Source organism: Lipotes vexillifer, unplaced genomic scaffold, assembly GCF_000442215.2.
Source record: "Lipotes vexillifer unplaced genomic scaffold, Lipotes_vexillifer_v1.1 scaffold376, whole genome shotgun sequence".
Lineage (NCBI taxonomy): Eukaryota > Metazoa > Chordata > Mammalia > Artiodactyla > Lipotidae > Lipotes > Lipotes vexillifer.
Window position 1 is genome coordinate 1,794,904 of NW_006785037.1, and position 17,431 is coordinate 1,812,334.

A 17,431-nucleotide genomic window follows, 5' to 3' on the forward strand; every position below is an offset into this window, starting at 1 on the left:
AGAAAGTTAGGGAAACCATTCTCTTGCCTGATATTCTGTTTCAATTCAAGGAATTATTATAGGGCTCATTTGCTTAAATTGAAGTCTCTGCATCCTCAGTGTACTTTTGGATTTTGTAATACAGAGTAAGTGAGACCAATGGATTCAGTCTGAAATCAGGCCATCTGGCTTCTTTCTCATCTACTGCAGTAATAAAAACAACCAGGTGTTATTTATAACATACTAAACATGTTAAAATTATGCATTTACTCCCAGAGGAAGCCTATGTAGCTAGGTACCATTATCTTCTTACAGAGGAATCTGATATTCACTGAGTTAGTTGACTTCTCCAAGGATATATACATAGCTTGTAAGTGGTAGAACCAGAATTTGAATATAATTGTGACATTAAAATTCATGCTTTTAATGCAGTGTTATTATACTGCATTTTCCTCGACCATGTACCCTAATGGTAGCCAACTGTCTTGTAGATGTGTGCCAGTCATCATAGAATGGACTGGGCCAGAAAATGTAAGGGAATGCTAAGAAACCTATCTCCTTCATTGGAGGTATAATTGAGAAGTACATATACTGGCATTTGTGAATCAGTTGTGCTGCTGAATGCATATAAAGCATAAAATAAAACTGAAGATAGAACCCTGGACATCACTAATAATTGAAGGGGCAAACAGAAGAATCTTGTAAATGAGATTAAAGAAAGGCAGTTGAGGGAGCGTGGAGCCATGCAAGCTCATGAAGGAAAATTTCAAGAATAAGCAAGACGGCAAGAATAGCTTTATATATACTAGTCATCTACTTTGTGTCAGCTGTTACTTTGCATGCATTAACTCATTTGACTCCCCTCAGTGACTTTATTTTTCAGATGAATAAAATGAAGCACTGAAACTTTAATTTGCCCAAAGACACCCAGTGGTATGTGGCAGAGCTAGAATTATGGATCCCGGCAGGCTAATTGTGCAGTCTGTGCTCCTCACCAGCATGAGAGACAATGCTGAGACATTTTTGAGACAATTGTCTCAGCATGAGACAATTTTGAATTGTCAAATGCCCAGAAAGTTTAGGTGAGTTAGTGACTGAAAGTCATCCATTGGATCTGGTAATTAGAAAATCATTTGAGGATGTTTTCCAGTAAAATTTCAAAGGCAGGATAAGGATGACACCTGATAGCTCTTGGTTAGAGGAGAAAATAAATAGTGAGGAAATAGAAATACTGAGAGGAGAATAAGGGAATATGGCAGGGTGGTAGCTAGAGGGGTATACAGGGCCTTAGGGAGAGAGTTTCTCTCTTTTACAAGGAGAATTACTTGAACATATTTTAGTTCAAGTAATTGAACTTGAATGGTAAAGTTGTGGGAGAGAAAAAGAAAAAAAATGAGAGTAAAATCCCCAAGGGAAGTGAAGGGAATAAAGAAGAATAGTTGTTATTTATTCAACTTTCATATATTAAAAGCCTACCATGTGCAAAGTAATGTGTCTAAGTACAGGCTGGTGAGAAAACAGACACTGACCTAGCCTTCAAGAGTGAAGTGAATTAACAGAGATATCTTGGCCTTGAAGAGAAGAGATGCTTCTTCTAAACAATTCGGTGAAAGAGGCGGGACAAGTATGAATTTATCTGTTTTATAAGTGAAATAGCCTCAGATTTACTGGTTCTTTTCCATGCTCCCTTCAGTTCAGATAGCAGAGATAGGATGTTCCAAGTCAAAGGGAAGTGATGCTCTAAGTATCAGAATGTGGTTTTTAGAATCAATAAGGATGCTAGTTTAGGTTGTTTAAAAAAAACAAAACAAGGGAGCGGGCATATTCCTCGGCCCTAGTCCAGACCTGCTGAATCAGAATTTCTGTAGGTTTAAGAACTCAACATTTGTAACAAGCTCCGGGTGATTCTTCTGCACTCTGAAGATGAGAACCCCTGCCTTAAGTCATTGGTCATGGAAATCGGCAGTTGGTCTCAGCCTGATGGTCAACCATTTACATCCCCTGCCCTATACACTCTCAAGATTACTGTCACTTATGGACTTAGTGACAAAGATGTAGACATTTAATTTAATCAAGACATATAAATTTGACTTCTTTTTACATTCCTATTTTCTGGCTTGTTTAACATTTTGTAGATCTCAATTGAGCTGTGAGTAATGAATTTTACTTCTTTACAGTGAGTTCCAAAGATATGCCTATTCAGCAATGGGCGGTAAATGATTCAACATGAGCTGTTTCTTATGTAAACATACAAAAGGCCTGACCCAGACTAAATCAATTTAAAAAGGAAAACATTAAAGCTATGTTTCCTGTTATATACTTAAAGTCTTCTTTGGTTCCTTATGATTATACCATTGACCAACTATTTCAGACTTTAGTTTTTCCTCCTACACCACCTGCTGAAATGGTTCACATGGTATGGGAGATGAGTTTCGGAAGGTCAAAGCAATTACAATTATAACTCCTATATTTTAGCTAATAAAGCAGCTTTTTGTGTTAAGGGTAAGGGAGTTATGGGCATCTTGACTCACTCCCTTTCCTGATTTGAATTGCTAAAAGGTTTTAAAAACTGCAATAAGGAGGGAGAGCAAAGTTCATAGAGCCTTTAGAAGGATGTAAAGTTGAGACAAGAAAATTTGATTCCTATTTATGATGTCAAGCATTTCTATTAGATAGTTAGGAAATAATATGAAGCCTTTCTTATTAAGATATTGTACTTGTATTTTCTTAAAGCAGATATTGTTAATATTACGCATTCTGGTCCTCAATGAAGCCATAAAGTTGTTTTCCTATGATTAGCTCCCTGGTAAAGTATCATTCTATTAGAATTCTTTAATAATTTTGCAACTATTTCTTGTGCTATGAAAATGTAGTGCACTAAATCAAAGCTCTCTTGAATAAAATATACCTTAATTTTTTGGCTTTGCAGTCAGATTGTTTTTCAATTTTAGGCTATTTTTAATTATAAAATTCTCACTTAGGGAAAATAGCATTTTAAAAGTTGTACAATGATTTCCAGCCTTTGAAAAAAATTATTTCAAATCTTATGTCTGTAACTGTTTATATTTTTATACCTTAAAAAAATATCTAGTGTACCATGAGATGCAAAATGTACCTTTCACAAGATATCTTGTTCTAATACTGCTTAATAAAAGTTAATGTATGTTATTTGAATGAAAATATTTTGAATATGTTTTCTTAATTTAGTACTGAAAAACAAAGCACTCTGAGTATTCTATATTATAATAACTGGAATTGGTTTTAAGTATGCATAAAACAAAATGGGTATATCTTATACTTTAAAGAATAAATATTAGTGAATATTTCAAGTTGAGGAATAGTACATTGTAACAATTGATGAATCTACATTGATACATCCTGATCACCCAAAGTCCATAGTTTACATTAGGATTTACTCATTGTTGGACATTATATGGGTTTGGGCAGATTTATGATAAGACATGTGTCTATCATTATAGTATCATATAGAATATTTTCACTGTCCTGAAAGCCCTCTGAGCATTGCCTATTCATTCCTGCCTCTGACTAACCTGTCTCAGCCATTGATCTTTTTATTGTCTCCATAGTTTTACTTTTTCCAAAATGACATATAGTTGAAATTATACAGTATGTAGCCTTTTCAGATTAGCTTCTTTCACTTAGTAATTTGTCTTTAAAGTTCCTTATGTTTTTTTCTTGGCTTGATAGCTCATTTCCTTTTCGTGCTGAATAATAGGATGTACCACAGTTTATTTATCCATCCATCTACTAAAGGACATCTTGGTTGATTCCAATTTTGACAGTTATGAATAAAGCTGCTATAAACATTCAGGTGCAGGTATTTGTGTGGACATGTTTTCAACTCCTTTGGGTAAATACCAAGGAGTGCAGTTGTTGGATCATATGGTGAGAGTATGTTTAGTTTTGTAAAAAACCGCCAAACTGTCTTCCAAAGTGGCTATACCATTTTGCATGCCTACCAGCCGTGTATGAGAGTTCCTGTTGCCCCACATCCTTACTAGCATTTGGTATTGTTAGTCTTCTGGATTTTGGCCATTCTAATAGGTGTGCAATGGTATCTTTTTGTTTTAATTTGCTTTTCCCTGTTGACATATGATGTGGAGCATCTTTTGTATATCTTCTTGATCCTGCTCATATTTTAAAAACGCTTTTTCTTCTTTTTAAACAATTATTTTATATTTCATGTGTACTAATCCAGTTTGTGAAGTCTTTGAGGGTCTGTTTCTTCTGCCCATTGCATCTGTTAGTCTCTCATTTCACTTGGAACCAAATCTGCAGAAATTCTTTGAGATCAGATTGAGTTCATTTCAAGAGAATTTCCTTTTACCTGTCATCTGGTAGCACTGTCTACCTGGCACAAGCCTCTCCAAATTAAAATTTTTTCATGCCACATTGGAAACTCAACCTCCCAACTGCTGTCTTAGGATGGCAAAGTCTTAGAGGGATTTTTTTTTTTTCCCCGTTTATCCTTTGCTAAGTCTAAGGTCAAAATGGCTAAGTTGGTAAGATACCTTGTCTCTTTTAGCGTGGGCATTAGGAGGGCTTTTTTCCATTTTTTAAGCTTTTTAAAGTTTGAAATACTTGTAGATTCACATGAAGTTGCAAATACATCTCCTCTGTGCCCTTTACCCAGTTCCCTTCAGCGTAACCTTTCACCAGCTTTATCAGGGTATAATTGACAAATAAAATTGTAAGATATTCAAAGTGTACAACTTTATGATTTGATATATGTATACATTGTGAAAGGATTCCCCCATTGAGTTAACACATCTGTCACCTTTTGTGTGTGTGTGAGAACATGTAAATTCTACTCTTAGCAAATTCTTAGTAAATTTCAATTATACAATACAATGTTATCAACTGTATTCACCATGATGTTATATATTATATCCTCAGACCTTATTCATTTTATAGCAGAGAGTTTGTGCCTTTTAGCCAACCTCTTCCTATTTCCCCAACTGCATAGCCCATGGCAACCACTTTTCTATTCCCTACTTCTATGAATTTGACATTTTTTTTAATTCCACATATAAGTGATATTATGCAATATTTGTCTTTCTCTGGCTTATTTCACTCAGTGTAATATAAATAAGCACTCCAGGTTTATCTATGTTGTCGTAAATGACAGGATTTTCCTTTTTTAAGGCTGAATGATATTTTATTGTATATACAGTTGACCCTTGAACACTGCAACATGGGTCCACTCATACACTTTTTTTTCTTTCAATAGTAAATACCGTGAATGTAGAACCACTGAACTGTGGAGGAGGAAATGTGGATATGGAGGGCTGACCGTAACTTATACATGGATTCATAACTGCTTGGAGGGTTGGTGCCCCTAAGCCCCAAATTGTTCAAGGGTCAACTGCAGATGCCATATTTTCTTGATCCATTTATTCATTGATGGACACTTAGGTTGTTTCCATACAATGTATGGAAAAGGCTTTTGTGAACAATGCTGCCATGAACATGGAGTACAGGTATCTCTTTGCAATTAATGATTTCATTTCTTTTGGATATATACCCAGAAGTGGGATTGCTGGGTCATATGCTGGTTCTATTTTTAATTCCTTGAGTAACCTCCATACTGTTTTACATAGTGGCTGTATGAGTTTACACTCCCACCAGCAGTGTACAAGGGTTCCCTTTGTTCCATATCCTCCCTGCATTTATTATCCCTTGTCTTGTTGGTAATAGATATCCTAACAGGTATGAGGTGATGTCTCATTATGGTTTTGATTTGCATTTTCCTGATGATTAGTGAGCACCTTTTCATGTATCAATACCTTTTGGCCAATTACATGTCTTTGGAAAAATGTCTATTCAGATCCTTTGCTGGTTTTCTTAAATGGGTTGTTTTTTGCTATTGAGTTATATGAGTTCCTCTTATATTTTGAGTATAACCCCTTATCAGACATATACTTGAAATATTTTTATTCTAGAGGTTGCCTTTTCATTTTGTTGGCAGTTTCCTTTGCTGAGTAGAAGATTTTTAGTTTGATATAGTCACACTTGTTTATTTTTGCTTTTGTTACCTTTGCTTTTGGTGTCAAATCCAAAAAATCATTGCCAAGACCAGTGTCATAGAGCAGACACCCCTGTGTTTTCTTCTAGGTGTTTTATGGTTTCAGATCTTGCATAACTTCTTGCATAACTATAAGACAATATCTAAACCAGGAAATTGGCATCAGTACAATCCACAATTGCATTCAGATTTCACAAGGTTTTTGTTGTTGTTTTGTTTTTTGGCCATGCCATGTGGCATGCAGGATCTTAGTTCCCTGACCAGGGATTGAACCCATGCCCCCTGCCATGGAAGCATGGAGCCCTAACCACTGGACCACCAGGGACTTCCCGCACCAGTTTTATTTTTAATCATTTGTATTTATATGTCTATATGTGTGTCTAGTGTAGTGCAGTTTTACCACATATGTACATTCATGTAACCACTGTCACAGTCAAGACACAGAACTGTTCTATCACAAGTCTTCCTAGGAGAGCTGTTTTTAATTCACCCTTTGAAGGTTGATGTAGCCCTTCGTGACCCCCGCTTTTTATGCAGTCTCCTATAAGTAGATTCATCCATCTCCTTAGGTGGGCCTTGAGCTTTATCTCCTCCTGTGTGATTATCAGAAAATCACTCTCTACAGAATTCAGAAACCCTAAGAGCAAAAGCTGGCTTTGGCAGGTGCTTATTTATTAGTGTTCCTAATTTCACTTTTTTGGGGTGGCTTTGCACCTTCTATTCTCTAGTGCCAGCTCTGAAATGTGTTTAAAAAGATGCTTTAAATTGTCTGCAAGCATTTTACTTGTTTCAATCAGAAGATTCACTCTGACTTTCTAATATGCCATATTTTGGAAACAGGTAACCATGGAAATATTAAAGAGCATTTATCTTTATAGTTTTCATTAATAGTTTTTTCATAATTAGAAAAGTTGACTTTGTTTTATCATGTTGCCGTGCATCTATGATTAGTTGATAATGAGATATATTATTCATTAAAACCATATAAGATAATGTACTTCAGGAATGGTCATAAAATTTATGATGGACCTCTTTATGAATAGTTTAATTTTCAGTCATACATTTTATTTATTTCTGTAATAGTTTTAATATCGAAATAATTAAAACAGAGAAGTTAAATAATTTCTCCAAGCTCATGGATCATTGAAAAATCTGAGACCAGAGTTCACATGAGTCTTTTGCTTATCCTGTTTTCTACATCTCAGATTTAAATGGTTTTGCAATTAACTTTTAAGTTGGATTTATATACCCATATACTGTACATTTCTCTGAACTTTCAAGTCAGGTTAAAATGACAAGTATATTTTTCAATTTCAAAAGCAAACAGGAAGAAAAGTGTAAAATCTCAAACCCTGGTTCTTAGAAAACTTAAAAGTTTGAAATTAGCATGTTTAGAAGTATTAAGCTATTGCTCAATATACAACCCATTTTTACATGAGAAGAAGAACCTGTGGAAAGTCATGTTTTCCACAGACAGATGACAGGAGGAAAATAGCTTGATTTAAGGCCAAGAGTAAATATGGGGCATTTCAAGTGTAGGTGAAAACTAATGACATTTGATGTTTCTCTGGTTTTTATCTTATGACTTTGCAGTTTCTCCAAGTGCCAAGAAAAATAGAAAGGCTGATGTTAATGTTGGGCTAGGTTGCTTTGTTTGTCTTTTAATATAGTACTAATTTTATTTCCAAACATACTTTTTCTTCCTTCAAAAGGATTCTTAAAAGTATTTTTTCTTTAAAAGTAGGCTTAGGGAATTTATGTAAAATGTAGAAAGCATTGGCTAGTTTAAAATAAGTAAATATAACTTTTATATGGGGAATAATAATCTAGGGAAATAAGCTAGGCCACCCACTGCCAAAGATATTTGCTGTATGTCAGAGTTTATGTGGCCCTGCAGCAGCAGTTTACTGTCTAAAGACTGTGTGTTCTTATTGCTGTGGACAGATAGATTCTCCACTTGAGATTTGTAAAGATTTGTGTCAGTTCAAATCAGTGAATTGAAACAGCATTTACTGATTGCTTACTAGGAGATGTAGTTTCTGACTTCAAGAAATGTATGCTAGGGGCTTCCCTCATGGCGCAGTGGTTGAGAGTCCGCCTGCTGATGCAGGAGACATGGGTTCGTGCCCCGGTTTGGGAGGATCCCACATGCCGCGGAGCGTCTGGACCCATGAGCCATGGCCGCTGGGCCTGCGCGTCCGGACCCTGTGCTCTGCAACGGGAGAAGCCACAACAGTGAGAGGCCCGCGTACCGCAAAAAAAAAAAAAGAAAAGAAAAAAAATGTATGCTATATTGAGAAAGACTGGCAGGTCATTGTGATATTCTTGCATTTATAAGTACAGAAGGACCCTAAGAGCACAGATTTGGGAGGAAGGGAGTTTGAAGAAATGGTGATCAGGAAAGGCTTCATAGAAAGTGAAGTTCGAGCTGTGCCTTTAGAATTAACAGGTTTACACCAATATTCAAATGAAAGGAGAGCATTTGACCGAAATAGGTATACTCACAGTGTTGCTCCCTCTCACCTGCACCCTCATTCACTCCTTTTTTCTTTGCCTTCATTAAGGCAAAATGAAAGGGTTCATGGCCGATTTTATGGGCCCTATTTTTAAGGCAATTCTTGGGTTCATGTAAAACTTCAAGCCACCTTTCCTTGCATGCCCATTCCTAGATTGTAATTTTCTAAGTTAGAAAAAAGAAAACAAAAACCAGGTTCAGCTCTTACCTTAGGAATAATGAGAGTCCATTCAGTCAGTTTCTCTGGTTCCCACTATGACTTCTTGACCAATGCTTGTTTGTTTCCCTGTTCTCTTTTTTTTTTTTTTTTTATCGTTAACACCTTGTGATACTTCCCTACCTGAGCTGCCTGTTCATTCACTTGCAGTCTTCTCCCTGCTCCTCTCTTCACTTGAATTCATTAGCCTTAGCCCTCACCTTGCCTGCCCTAATGCATGCCATCTCCATTCCTGTGCATCTGGTCCAGACATCTGCCATCTTGAGTCTCAGTGGTCATCCACCTTCCATCAGTATTTGACCAGCTTCTGGGCATGGTCTGACCCACACTGTTTACTTAGACAAGACGTAGTCTTGATCACATTCATACTGTCTCTCTGTAGTTTTCACACTAGGACTCAGTGCTTCCCTCCCTTCTCCCTCCACTAATTAGTTTCATTAGTATTCAATTGATATAATTAATTGTATTTCTTTTTTAATCACTGCAATTGTATCTATACTAGTAAAACTATTTTTATCCTCTATGTAATTTCACTTTTGTGTTGATTGAAACTTTCATGGGGGACAAATGTTACTTTCCTTTTGATTACTCACTTTAAAACATCTGTGAACCAACATAACTAAAAAATTACGAACTCACACAAACTTAGTCTTATCCGGCTTCCGAATCCTGAATGCTTTTCTTCCCACCCTACCACACTCCCTTGTTATTTTCAGTCTAAAACCTTCATGAAACATTTAACCATTTACTTCCTCTAATCTAGCTTTAAGCCGCTGATAATTTTATTCATTTGCTTAGCCTTGGGTCCAGTAAGATCAAAGTTCCAACTCTATATGGACCAGTAATCCTTACTGTGTTTCTACATCAATAAGCAATGTACTCTTGTCAACAATTTAGTCTATATGATGATGGGTTATATAAAGGACCAAAGGCAAAATGTAGGGGAGTTAAATAGATTAGCAAGTCTTCATCACCTTTCCTAACAAGACATCAGAGTGCTGAGGAAGGGAAAGTAGGTGTTTAGCATTGCAAAGAAGACAGGGTTTTGAGGCGAAACCCTGGATTTAAGTTGCAATTTTGTCCACATAGTAGCTCAGTGCTCTGCAACGGGAGAAGCCACAACAGTGAGAGGCCCGCGTACCGCAAAAAAAAAAAAAGAAAAAAAAAAAAATGTATGCTATATTGAGAAAGACTGGCAGGTCATTGTGATATTCTTGCATTTATAAGTACAGAAGGACCCTAAGAGCACAGATTTGGGAGGAAGGGAGTTTGAAGAAATGGTGATCAGGAAAGGCTTCATAGAAAGTGAAGTTCGAGCTGTGCCTTTAGAATTAACAGGTTTACACCAATATTCAAATGAAAGGAGAGCATTTGACCGAAATAGGTATACTCACAGTGTTGCTCCCTCTCACCTGCACCCTCATTCACTCCTTTTTTCTTTGCCTTCATTAAGGCAAAATGAAAGGGTTCATGGCCGATTTTATGGGCCCTATTTTTAAGGCAATTCTTGGGTTCATGTAAAACTTCAAGCCACCTTTCCTTGCATGCCCATTCCTAGATTGTAATTTTCTAAGTTAGAAAAAAGAAAACAAAAACCAGGTTCAGCTCTTACCTTAGGAATAATGAGAGTCCATTCAGTCAGTTTCTCTGGTTCCCACTATGACTTCTTGACCAATGCTTGTTTGTTTCCCTGTTCTCTTTTTTTTTTTTTTTTTTATCGTTAACACCTTGTGATACTTCCCTACCTGAGCTGCCTGTTCATTCACTTGCAGTCTTCTCCCTGCTCCTCTCTTCACTTGAATTCATTAGCCTTAGCCCTCACCTTGCCTGCCCTAATGCATGCCATCTCCATTCCTGTGCATCTGGTCCAGACATCTGCCATCTTGAGTCTCAGTGGTCATCCACCTTCCATCAGTATTTGACCAGCTTCTGGGCATGGTCTGACCCACACTGTTTACTTAGACAAGACGTAGTCTTGATCACATTCATACTGTCTCTCTGTAGTTTTCACACTAGGACTCAGTGCTTCCCTCCCTTCTCCCTCCACTAATTAGTTTCATTAGTATTCAATTGATATAATTAATTGTATTTCTTTTTTAATCACTGCAATTGTATCTATACTAGTAAAACTATTTTTATCCTCTATGTAATTTCACTTTTGTGTTGATTGAAACTTTCATGGGGGACAAATGTTACTTTCCTTTTGATTACTCACTTTAAAACATCTGTGAACCAACATAACTAAAAAATTACGAACTCACACAAACTTAGTCTTATCCGGCTTCCGAATCCTGAATGCTTTTCTTCCCACCCTACCACACTCCCTTGTTATTTTCAGTCTAAAACCTTCATGAAACATTTAACCATTTACTTCCTCTAATCTAGCTTTAAGCCGCTGATAATTTTATTCATTTGCTTAGCCTTGGGTCCAGTAAGATCAAAGTTCCAACTCTATATGGACCAGTAATCCTTACTGTGTTTCTACATCAATAAGCAATGTACTCTTGTCAACAATTTAGTCTATATGATGATGGGTTATATAAAGGACCAAAGGCAAAATGTAGGGGAGTTAAATAGATTAGCAAGTCTTCATCACCTTTCCTAACAAGACATCAGAGTGCTGAGGAAGGGAAAGTAGGTGTTTAGCATTGCAAAGAAGACAGGGTTTTGAGGCGAAACCCTGGATTTAAGTTGCAATTTTGTCCACATAGTAGCTCAGTAACTTTGGCTAAGTCTTTCAACCTCTCTGCATTATTTTCTCTTTAGTAAAAATGGAGATAATAATATGACCTCACAACATCTCAAGGATTTAAATCGTAAATGTGAAAGTACTTAGAAAAATAGCACAGTGCTGGGAATAATGTAAGAAATCATTATAGGGTAGATACTGTTAAGTGCTAAGTTTTGGGTATGTTTTCAAGTTATTAGTATGTGGTAACTTTCTAATACCTGCTTCATAGATTTGATTAACCCAGTAATCCAAAGGAAAAAAAAAGGTAATAACATGATGTTAGCGAGCAAAGTAAACATAGAACACTTATTTTATCTATTCACTTTTTTTCACTGCCTTTACAGGAGAGCCTTGAATTTAGGAATTCTTCGAGACCCTGGATCAGAAATTGAAGACAGACAATACCAAATAGATCTGCAGTCCATCAATATTGGTACTGCGCAGTGGGATCAACTAAAACCAGAGAAGGAAAGTGGCACAGGAGGGGTGCTAACAGAGAATGAAAGAAATTCTCAGAATCCAGCCCTTGAGTGGAATATGGCCAGCAGGTGGGAAATGGTTGAGAAGCTTTCTCCACGTTCTAATATTTCATTGACAGAAGAGCAATTGATGATACAGTCTTTAGCATGCCTAACCTAAGTGTTTTGGTATTCTGCATTTCATGATGATCATTAAATGTATTTTGTAATTGTAGCTGATGATTTTGCTTGGAAACCTGCTAGTCCTACCACTGTTACACTGCAATTATTACAAATTTAAGGTCATGTCAGAATTTTTTTTTTAAAGCTTGTTATTTGATGAAAGGTTCCATTTCAGGCTAAGGATTCATTCACATTTTCCCTTAAAATCTATTATATTCAAAGCCAGATTTTTTTAAAGTCTTTCCTTATCAGGTTCTTGTGCTTGTTGCCTTTGTAGATCTTCTTTGAAAAAAATGTTTATTCAAGTCTTTGCCCTTTTTTTTTTAATAATTTTTACTTTTGGCTGTGTTGGGTCTTTGTTGCTGTGTGCAGGCTTTCTCTAGTTGTGGCGAGTGGGGGCTACTCTTTGTTGCAGTGCGCAGGCTTCTCATTGCAGTGGCTTCTCTTGTTGCGGAGCATGGGTTCTAGGTGCACGAGCTTCAGTAGTTGTGGCACATGGGCTCTGTAGTTGTGGCTCGTGGGCTCTAGAGTGCAGGCTCAGTAGTTGTGGCACACGGGCTTAGTTGCTCCGCGGCATGTGGGGCCTTCCCGGACCAGGGCTCAAACTCACATCCCCTGCACTGGCAGAAGGATTCTTAACCACCACTGTGCCACCAGGGAAGTCCCTTGCCCATTTTTAAATTGAGTTGTCTTTTAGTTGATGATTTGTAGGAGTTCTTTTTTTATTTAGCTTTTAAATTTTTTAAATTTTTATTGAAGTAAATCGATTTACAATGTTGTGTTAGTTTCTGGTGTACAGCAAAGTGACTCAGTTATACATATATATTCTTTTTTATATTCTTTTCCGTTAAGGTTTATTATAAGATATTGAATATTTCTCTGTGCTATACAGTAGGACCTTGTTGTTTGTTTTATGTATAGTAGTTTGTATCTGCTAATCCCAAACTCCTACTTTATCCCTCCGCTTACCCTCTTTCCCCCTTGGGTAACCATAAGTTTGTTTTCTATGTCTGAGTTTATTTCTGTTTTGTAAATAAGTTCATTTGTACAATATTTTAGATTCCATATATAAGTGATATCATATGATATTCATCTTTCTCTGACTTACCTCACTTAGTATGAAAATCTCTAGGTCCATCCCTGTTGCTACAAATGGCATTATTTCTTTCTTCTTAATGGCTGAGTAATATTCCATTGTGTATATGTACCACATCTTCTTTTTCCATTCATCTGTCGATGGACATTTAGGTTGCTTCCATGTCCTAGCTATTGTATATAGTGCTGCTCTGAACATTGGGGTACATGTATCTTTCTGAATTAGAGTTTTGTCTGGATATATGCCAAGGAGTGGGATTGCTGGATCACATGGCAACTCTTTTTTTAGTTTTTTAAGGAAGCTCCATACTGTTTTCCATAGAGGCTGCACCAATTTACATTTCCACCAACAGTGTAGGAGGGTTCCCTTTTCTCCACACCCGCTCCAGTATTTATTATGTGTAGAAGTCTTTTTGATGCGGGGAGGGAGTGCCAATGATTTTATTCTGTTCAGACAGAAGAAATTTACAAGAATTTATACAGTTCAGAAATATAGAGATTCCAGTTACAAAAAATGACTAGTAAGGTAACCAATCAGAATTTCAGTTTTCTTTTGAAAATTGTAATCACAGAACATGGCAATAATTTGTAAAGTCTTAGAGTCTCTGAGACTCTTTATTCAAGTCATATTTTCAAGTACAGATTTACTTACATAGATAACAAGTTAGCAATAGATGTAAATATTCATACAAGTTTCCCTATGACACGAGAAAATAAAAATATTATGAAAAGTCTCAATATTTTATCAAATCAGATTCTCTGAACTAAATTTAGGATGCAAAACATCATTTCTCCTTAAACAGATGCATGAAAGAAGAGATATCTTCTTTACCTCTTTTTTGTGTAGACTTTTTAATGATGTCCATCGTGACTGGTGTGAAGTGATACCTCATTGTAGTTTTGATTTGCATTTCTCTAATAATTAACGATGTTGAGCATCTTTTCATGTGCCTATTAGCCATCCATATGTCTTCTTTGGAGAAATGTCTATTTAGGTCTTATGCCCATTTTTCGATTGGGTGGGTTGTTTGTTTTTGTTATTGAGTTGTATGAGCTGTTTGTATATTTTGGAAATTAAGCCCTTGTCAGTTACATCATTTACAAATATTTTCTCCCAGTCTGTAGGTTGTCTTTTCCTTTTGTTTATGTTTCCCTTTGCTGTGCAAAAGCTTATAATTTTGATTAGGTCCCATTTGTTTATTTTTGCCTTGGGAGACTAACCAAAGAAAACATTGGTATGATTTATGTCAGAGAATGTTTTGCCTATGTTCTCTTCTAAGATTTTTGTGGTGTCATGTCTTATATTTAAGTCTTTAAGCCATTTTGAGTTTATTTTTGTGTAGGGTGTGAGGGAGTGTTCTACTTCTTTGATTTACATGCAGCTGTCCAGCTTTCCCAACACCACTTGCTAAAAAGACTCTCCTCCTTTGTCAAAGATTAATTGGCCATAGATATGTGGGTTTATTTCTGGGCTGTCTATTCCACTCCACTGATCCATATGTCTGTTTCTTGTGCCAGTACCACACTGTTTTGATCACTGTAGCTTTGTAGTAATGTCTGAAGTTTGGGAGGGTTTTGCCTCTAGGTTTGTTCTTTTTCCTCAATATTGCTTTGGCAATTCTGGGACTTTTATGGTTCCATATAAATTTTTGAAATATTTGTTCTAGTTCTGTGAAAAATGTTATGTGTAATTTGAAAGGGATCACATTAAATCTGTAGTTTGCTTTGGGTAGAATGGCCATTTTAACTATTAATTCTTTCAGTCCCAGAGCATGGGCTGTCTTTCTATTTATCTGAATCATCTTCAATTTCCTTTATCATTGTTTTATAGTTCTCAGCATATAAGTCTTTCACCTCCTTGGTGAGGTTTATTCCTAGATTTTTTTTTTGATGAAATTTTAAAAGATTGTTTTCTACTTTCCCTTTCTGATATTTCATTGTTAATGTAAAGAAATGAAACCGATTTCTGTATGTTAATCTTGTATCCTTCTACCTTGCTGAATTTGTTTATCAGTACTAGCAGTTTTTGTGTGGAGTCTTTAGGGTTTTCTATATATAATATCATGTCATCTGCATATAATGACAGTTTTACCTCTTCCCTTCCAATTTGGATACCTTTTATTTCTTCTCCTGTCTGATTGCTGTGGCGAGGGCTTCCAATACTGTGTTGAATAGAAGTGGTGAGAGTGGGCATCCTTGTTTTTTTCCAGATTTTAGCAGGGAGGCTTTCAGCTTTCAACCATTGAACATTATGTTGGCTGTGGTTTGTCATAAATTAGCTTTTATTATGTTGAGATATGTTCCCTCTATACCTTCTTTGGTAAGAGGTTTTATCATGTGTGGATGTTGAATTTTGTCAAATGCTTTTTGTGTATCTAGTAAGATAATCATGTGGTTTTTGTCTTTTCTTTTGTTGATGTGTGGTGTATTTGCTTATGTTGATTGATTTGCATATGTTGAACCATCTTTGTGACCCTGTGGTGAATCCAACTTGATCATGGTGTGTGATCTTTTTTATGTGTTGTTACATTTGGTTTGCTAATATTTTGTTGAGAATTTTTGCATCTATATTCATCAAAGATATTGATTTGTAATTTTCTTTTTTGATAGTGTCTTTGTCTGGTTTTGGTATCAGGGTGATGGTGGCTTCATAGGATGACTTTGGGAGTGTTCCCTCCTCCTTAGTCTTTTGGAAGAATTTGAGAAGGATTGGTATAAGTTCTTTGTATGTTTGGTAGAATTCCCCAGTGAAGCCATCTGGTCTTGGACTTTTGTTTGCAAGGATTTTTCTTTTTTTAACTGCAGATTCTATTTCACTTCTACTGATCAGTCTGTTCAAATTATCTATTTCTTCTTGATTCAGTTTTGGTGGGCTGTATGTATCTAGAAACCTGTGCATTTCTTCTAGCTTGTCCATTTGGTTGGCATATAATTGTTCATAGTGTTCTCTTAGGGGTTTTTTTTTTGTATTTCTGTGGTATAGGTTGTTATCTCTCCTCCTTCATTTCTTATTTTGTTTATTTGTGTCCCCTCTTCTTGGTGAGCCTGTCCACAGGTCTTTTAATTTTGTTTACCCTTTCAAAGAACCAGCTCTTGGGACTTCCCTGGTGGTCCAGTGACTAAGACTCCACACTCCCAAGGCAGGGGGCCCAAGTTCAATCCCTGGTCAGGGAACTAAATCCCACATGCTGCAACTAAAGATCCTGCATGCTACAACTAAAGATCCCACATGCCACAACTAAAGATCCCACATGCCACAACCAAAAGATCCCATATGCCACGACTGACATCCCGTACATGGCAGCATAGATCCCACATGCTGCAACTAAGACCCGGTCCAATGAAATAAATAAATAAATAATTTTTAAAAAAGAAGAAGAACCAGCTCTTGTTTTTATTGATTTTTTTTCTAATTTTTTAATCTCTATTTTATTTGTTTCCTCTCTGTTATTTATTATTTCCTTCCTTTTGCTGAGTTTAGGTTTTGTTTGTTCTTTTTCTAATTCTTTTAGGTGGTAGGTTAGGTTGTATATTTGAGATTTTCTTGATTTTGTATGAAATTCCCACTTAGAAATGCTTTTGCTGCATCCCATAGATTTTGTATGGTTGTGTTTTCATTGTCATTTGTCTCAAGGTATTTATTTCCCCTTTGGTTTCATCATTGATCATTGGCTTTTTTAGTAGCATGTTGTTTAGTCTCCTTGTAATCATTTTTTTTCTTGTTTCTCTTTCTGTGGTTGATTTCTAATTTCATGCCATTGTGGACAGGAAAGATGCTTAAAATAATTTTTGTCCTCTTAAATTTGTTGTCTTGTTTTGTGTCCTACTATGTGGTCTATCCTCGAGAATGTTCCATTTGCACTTGAAAAGAATGTGTATTCTGGTTTTTTTGGATGTAATGTCCTGAAAATATCAATTAAGTCTTTCTCTTCCGTTGTGTCATTTAGGATCTCTATTGCTGTATTGATTATTCTGACTGGAAGATCTGTCCATTGATGTCATTGGGGTGTTAAACTCTCCTACTATTATTGTATCCTGTCAGTTTCTTTCTTTATGTCTATTAGTATTTGTTTTATGTATCTAGGTGCTCCTATATTGGGTGCATGTATGTTAATGAGTATAATACCTTCTTCCTGTATTATATGCTGTCCTTCTTTATCTTTCTCTATGGCCTTTGTTTTAAAGTCTATTTTGTCTGATATGAGTA

The 17,431-nt window shown here is 36.2% G+C and overlaps 1 protein-coding gene across 2 annotated transcripts in view; it reads left to right on the forward strand.

Annotated features, from left to right (window-relative positions):
* Window positions 1-17,431, forward strand: part of VPS13B (vacuolar protein sorting 13 homolog B) — an 804,491-nt gene that overhangs the window by 465,475 nt on the left and 321,585 nt on the right. For both annotated transcript variants that reach the window (XM_007457167.1, XM_007457166.1), the window contains exon 31: window positions 11,833-12,036. In XM_007457167.1, coding sequence (XP_007457229.1) covers window positions 11,833-12,036 — 204 coding nt within the window. The remainder of the gene's footprint in view (window positions 1-11,832; window positions 12,037-17,431) is intronic.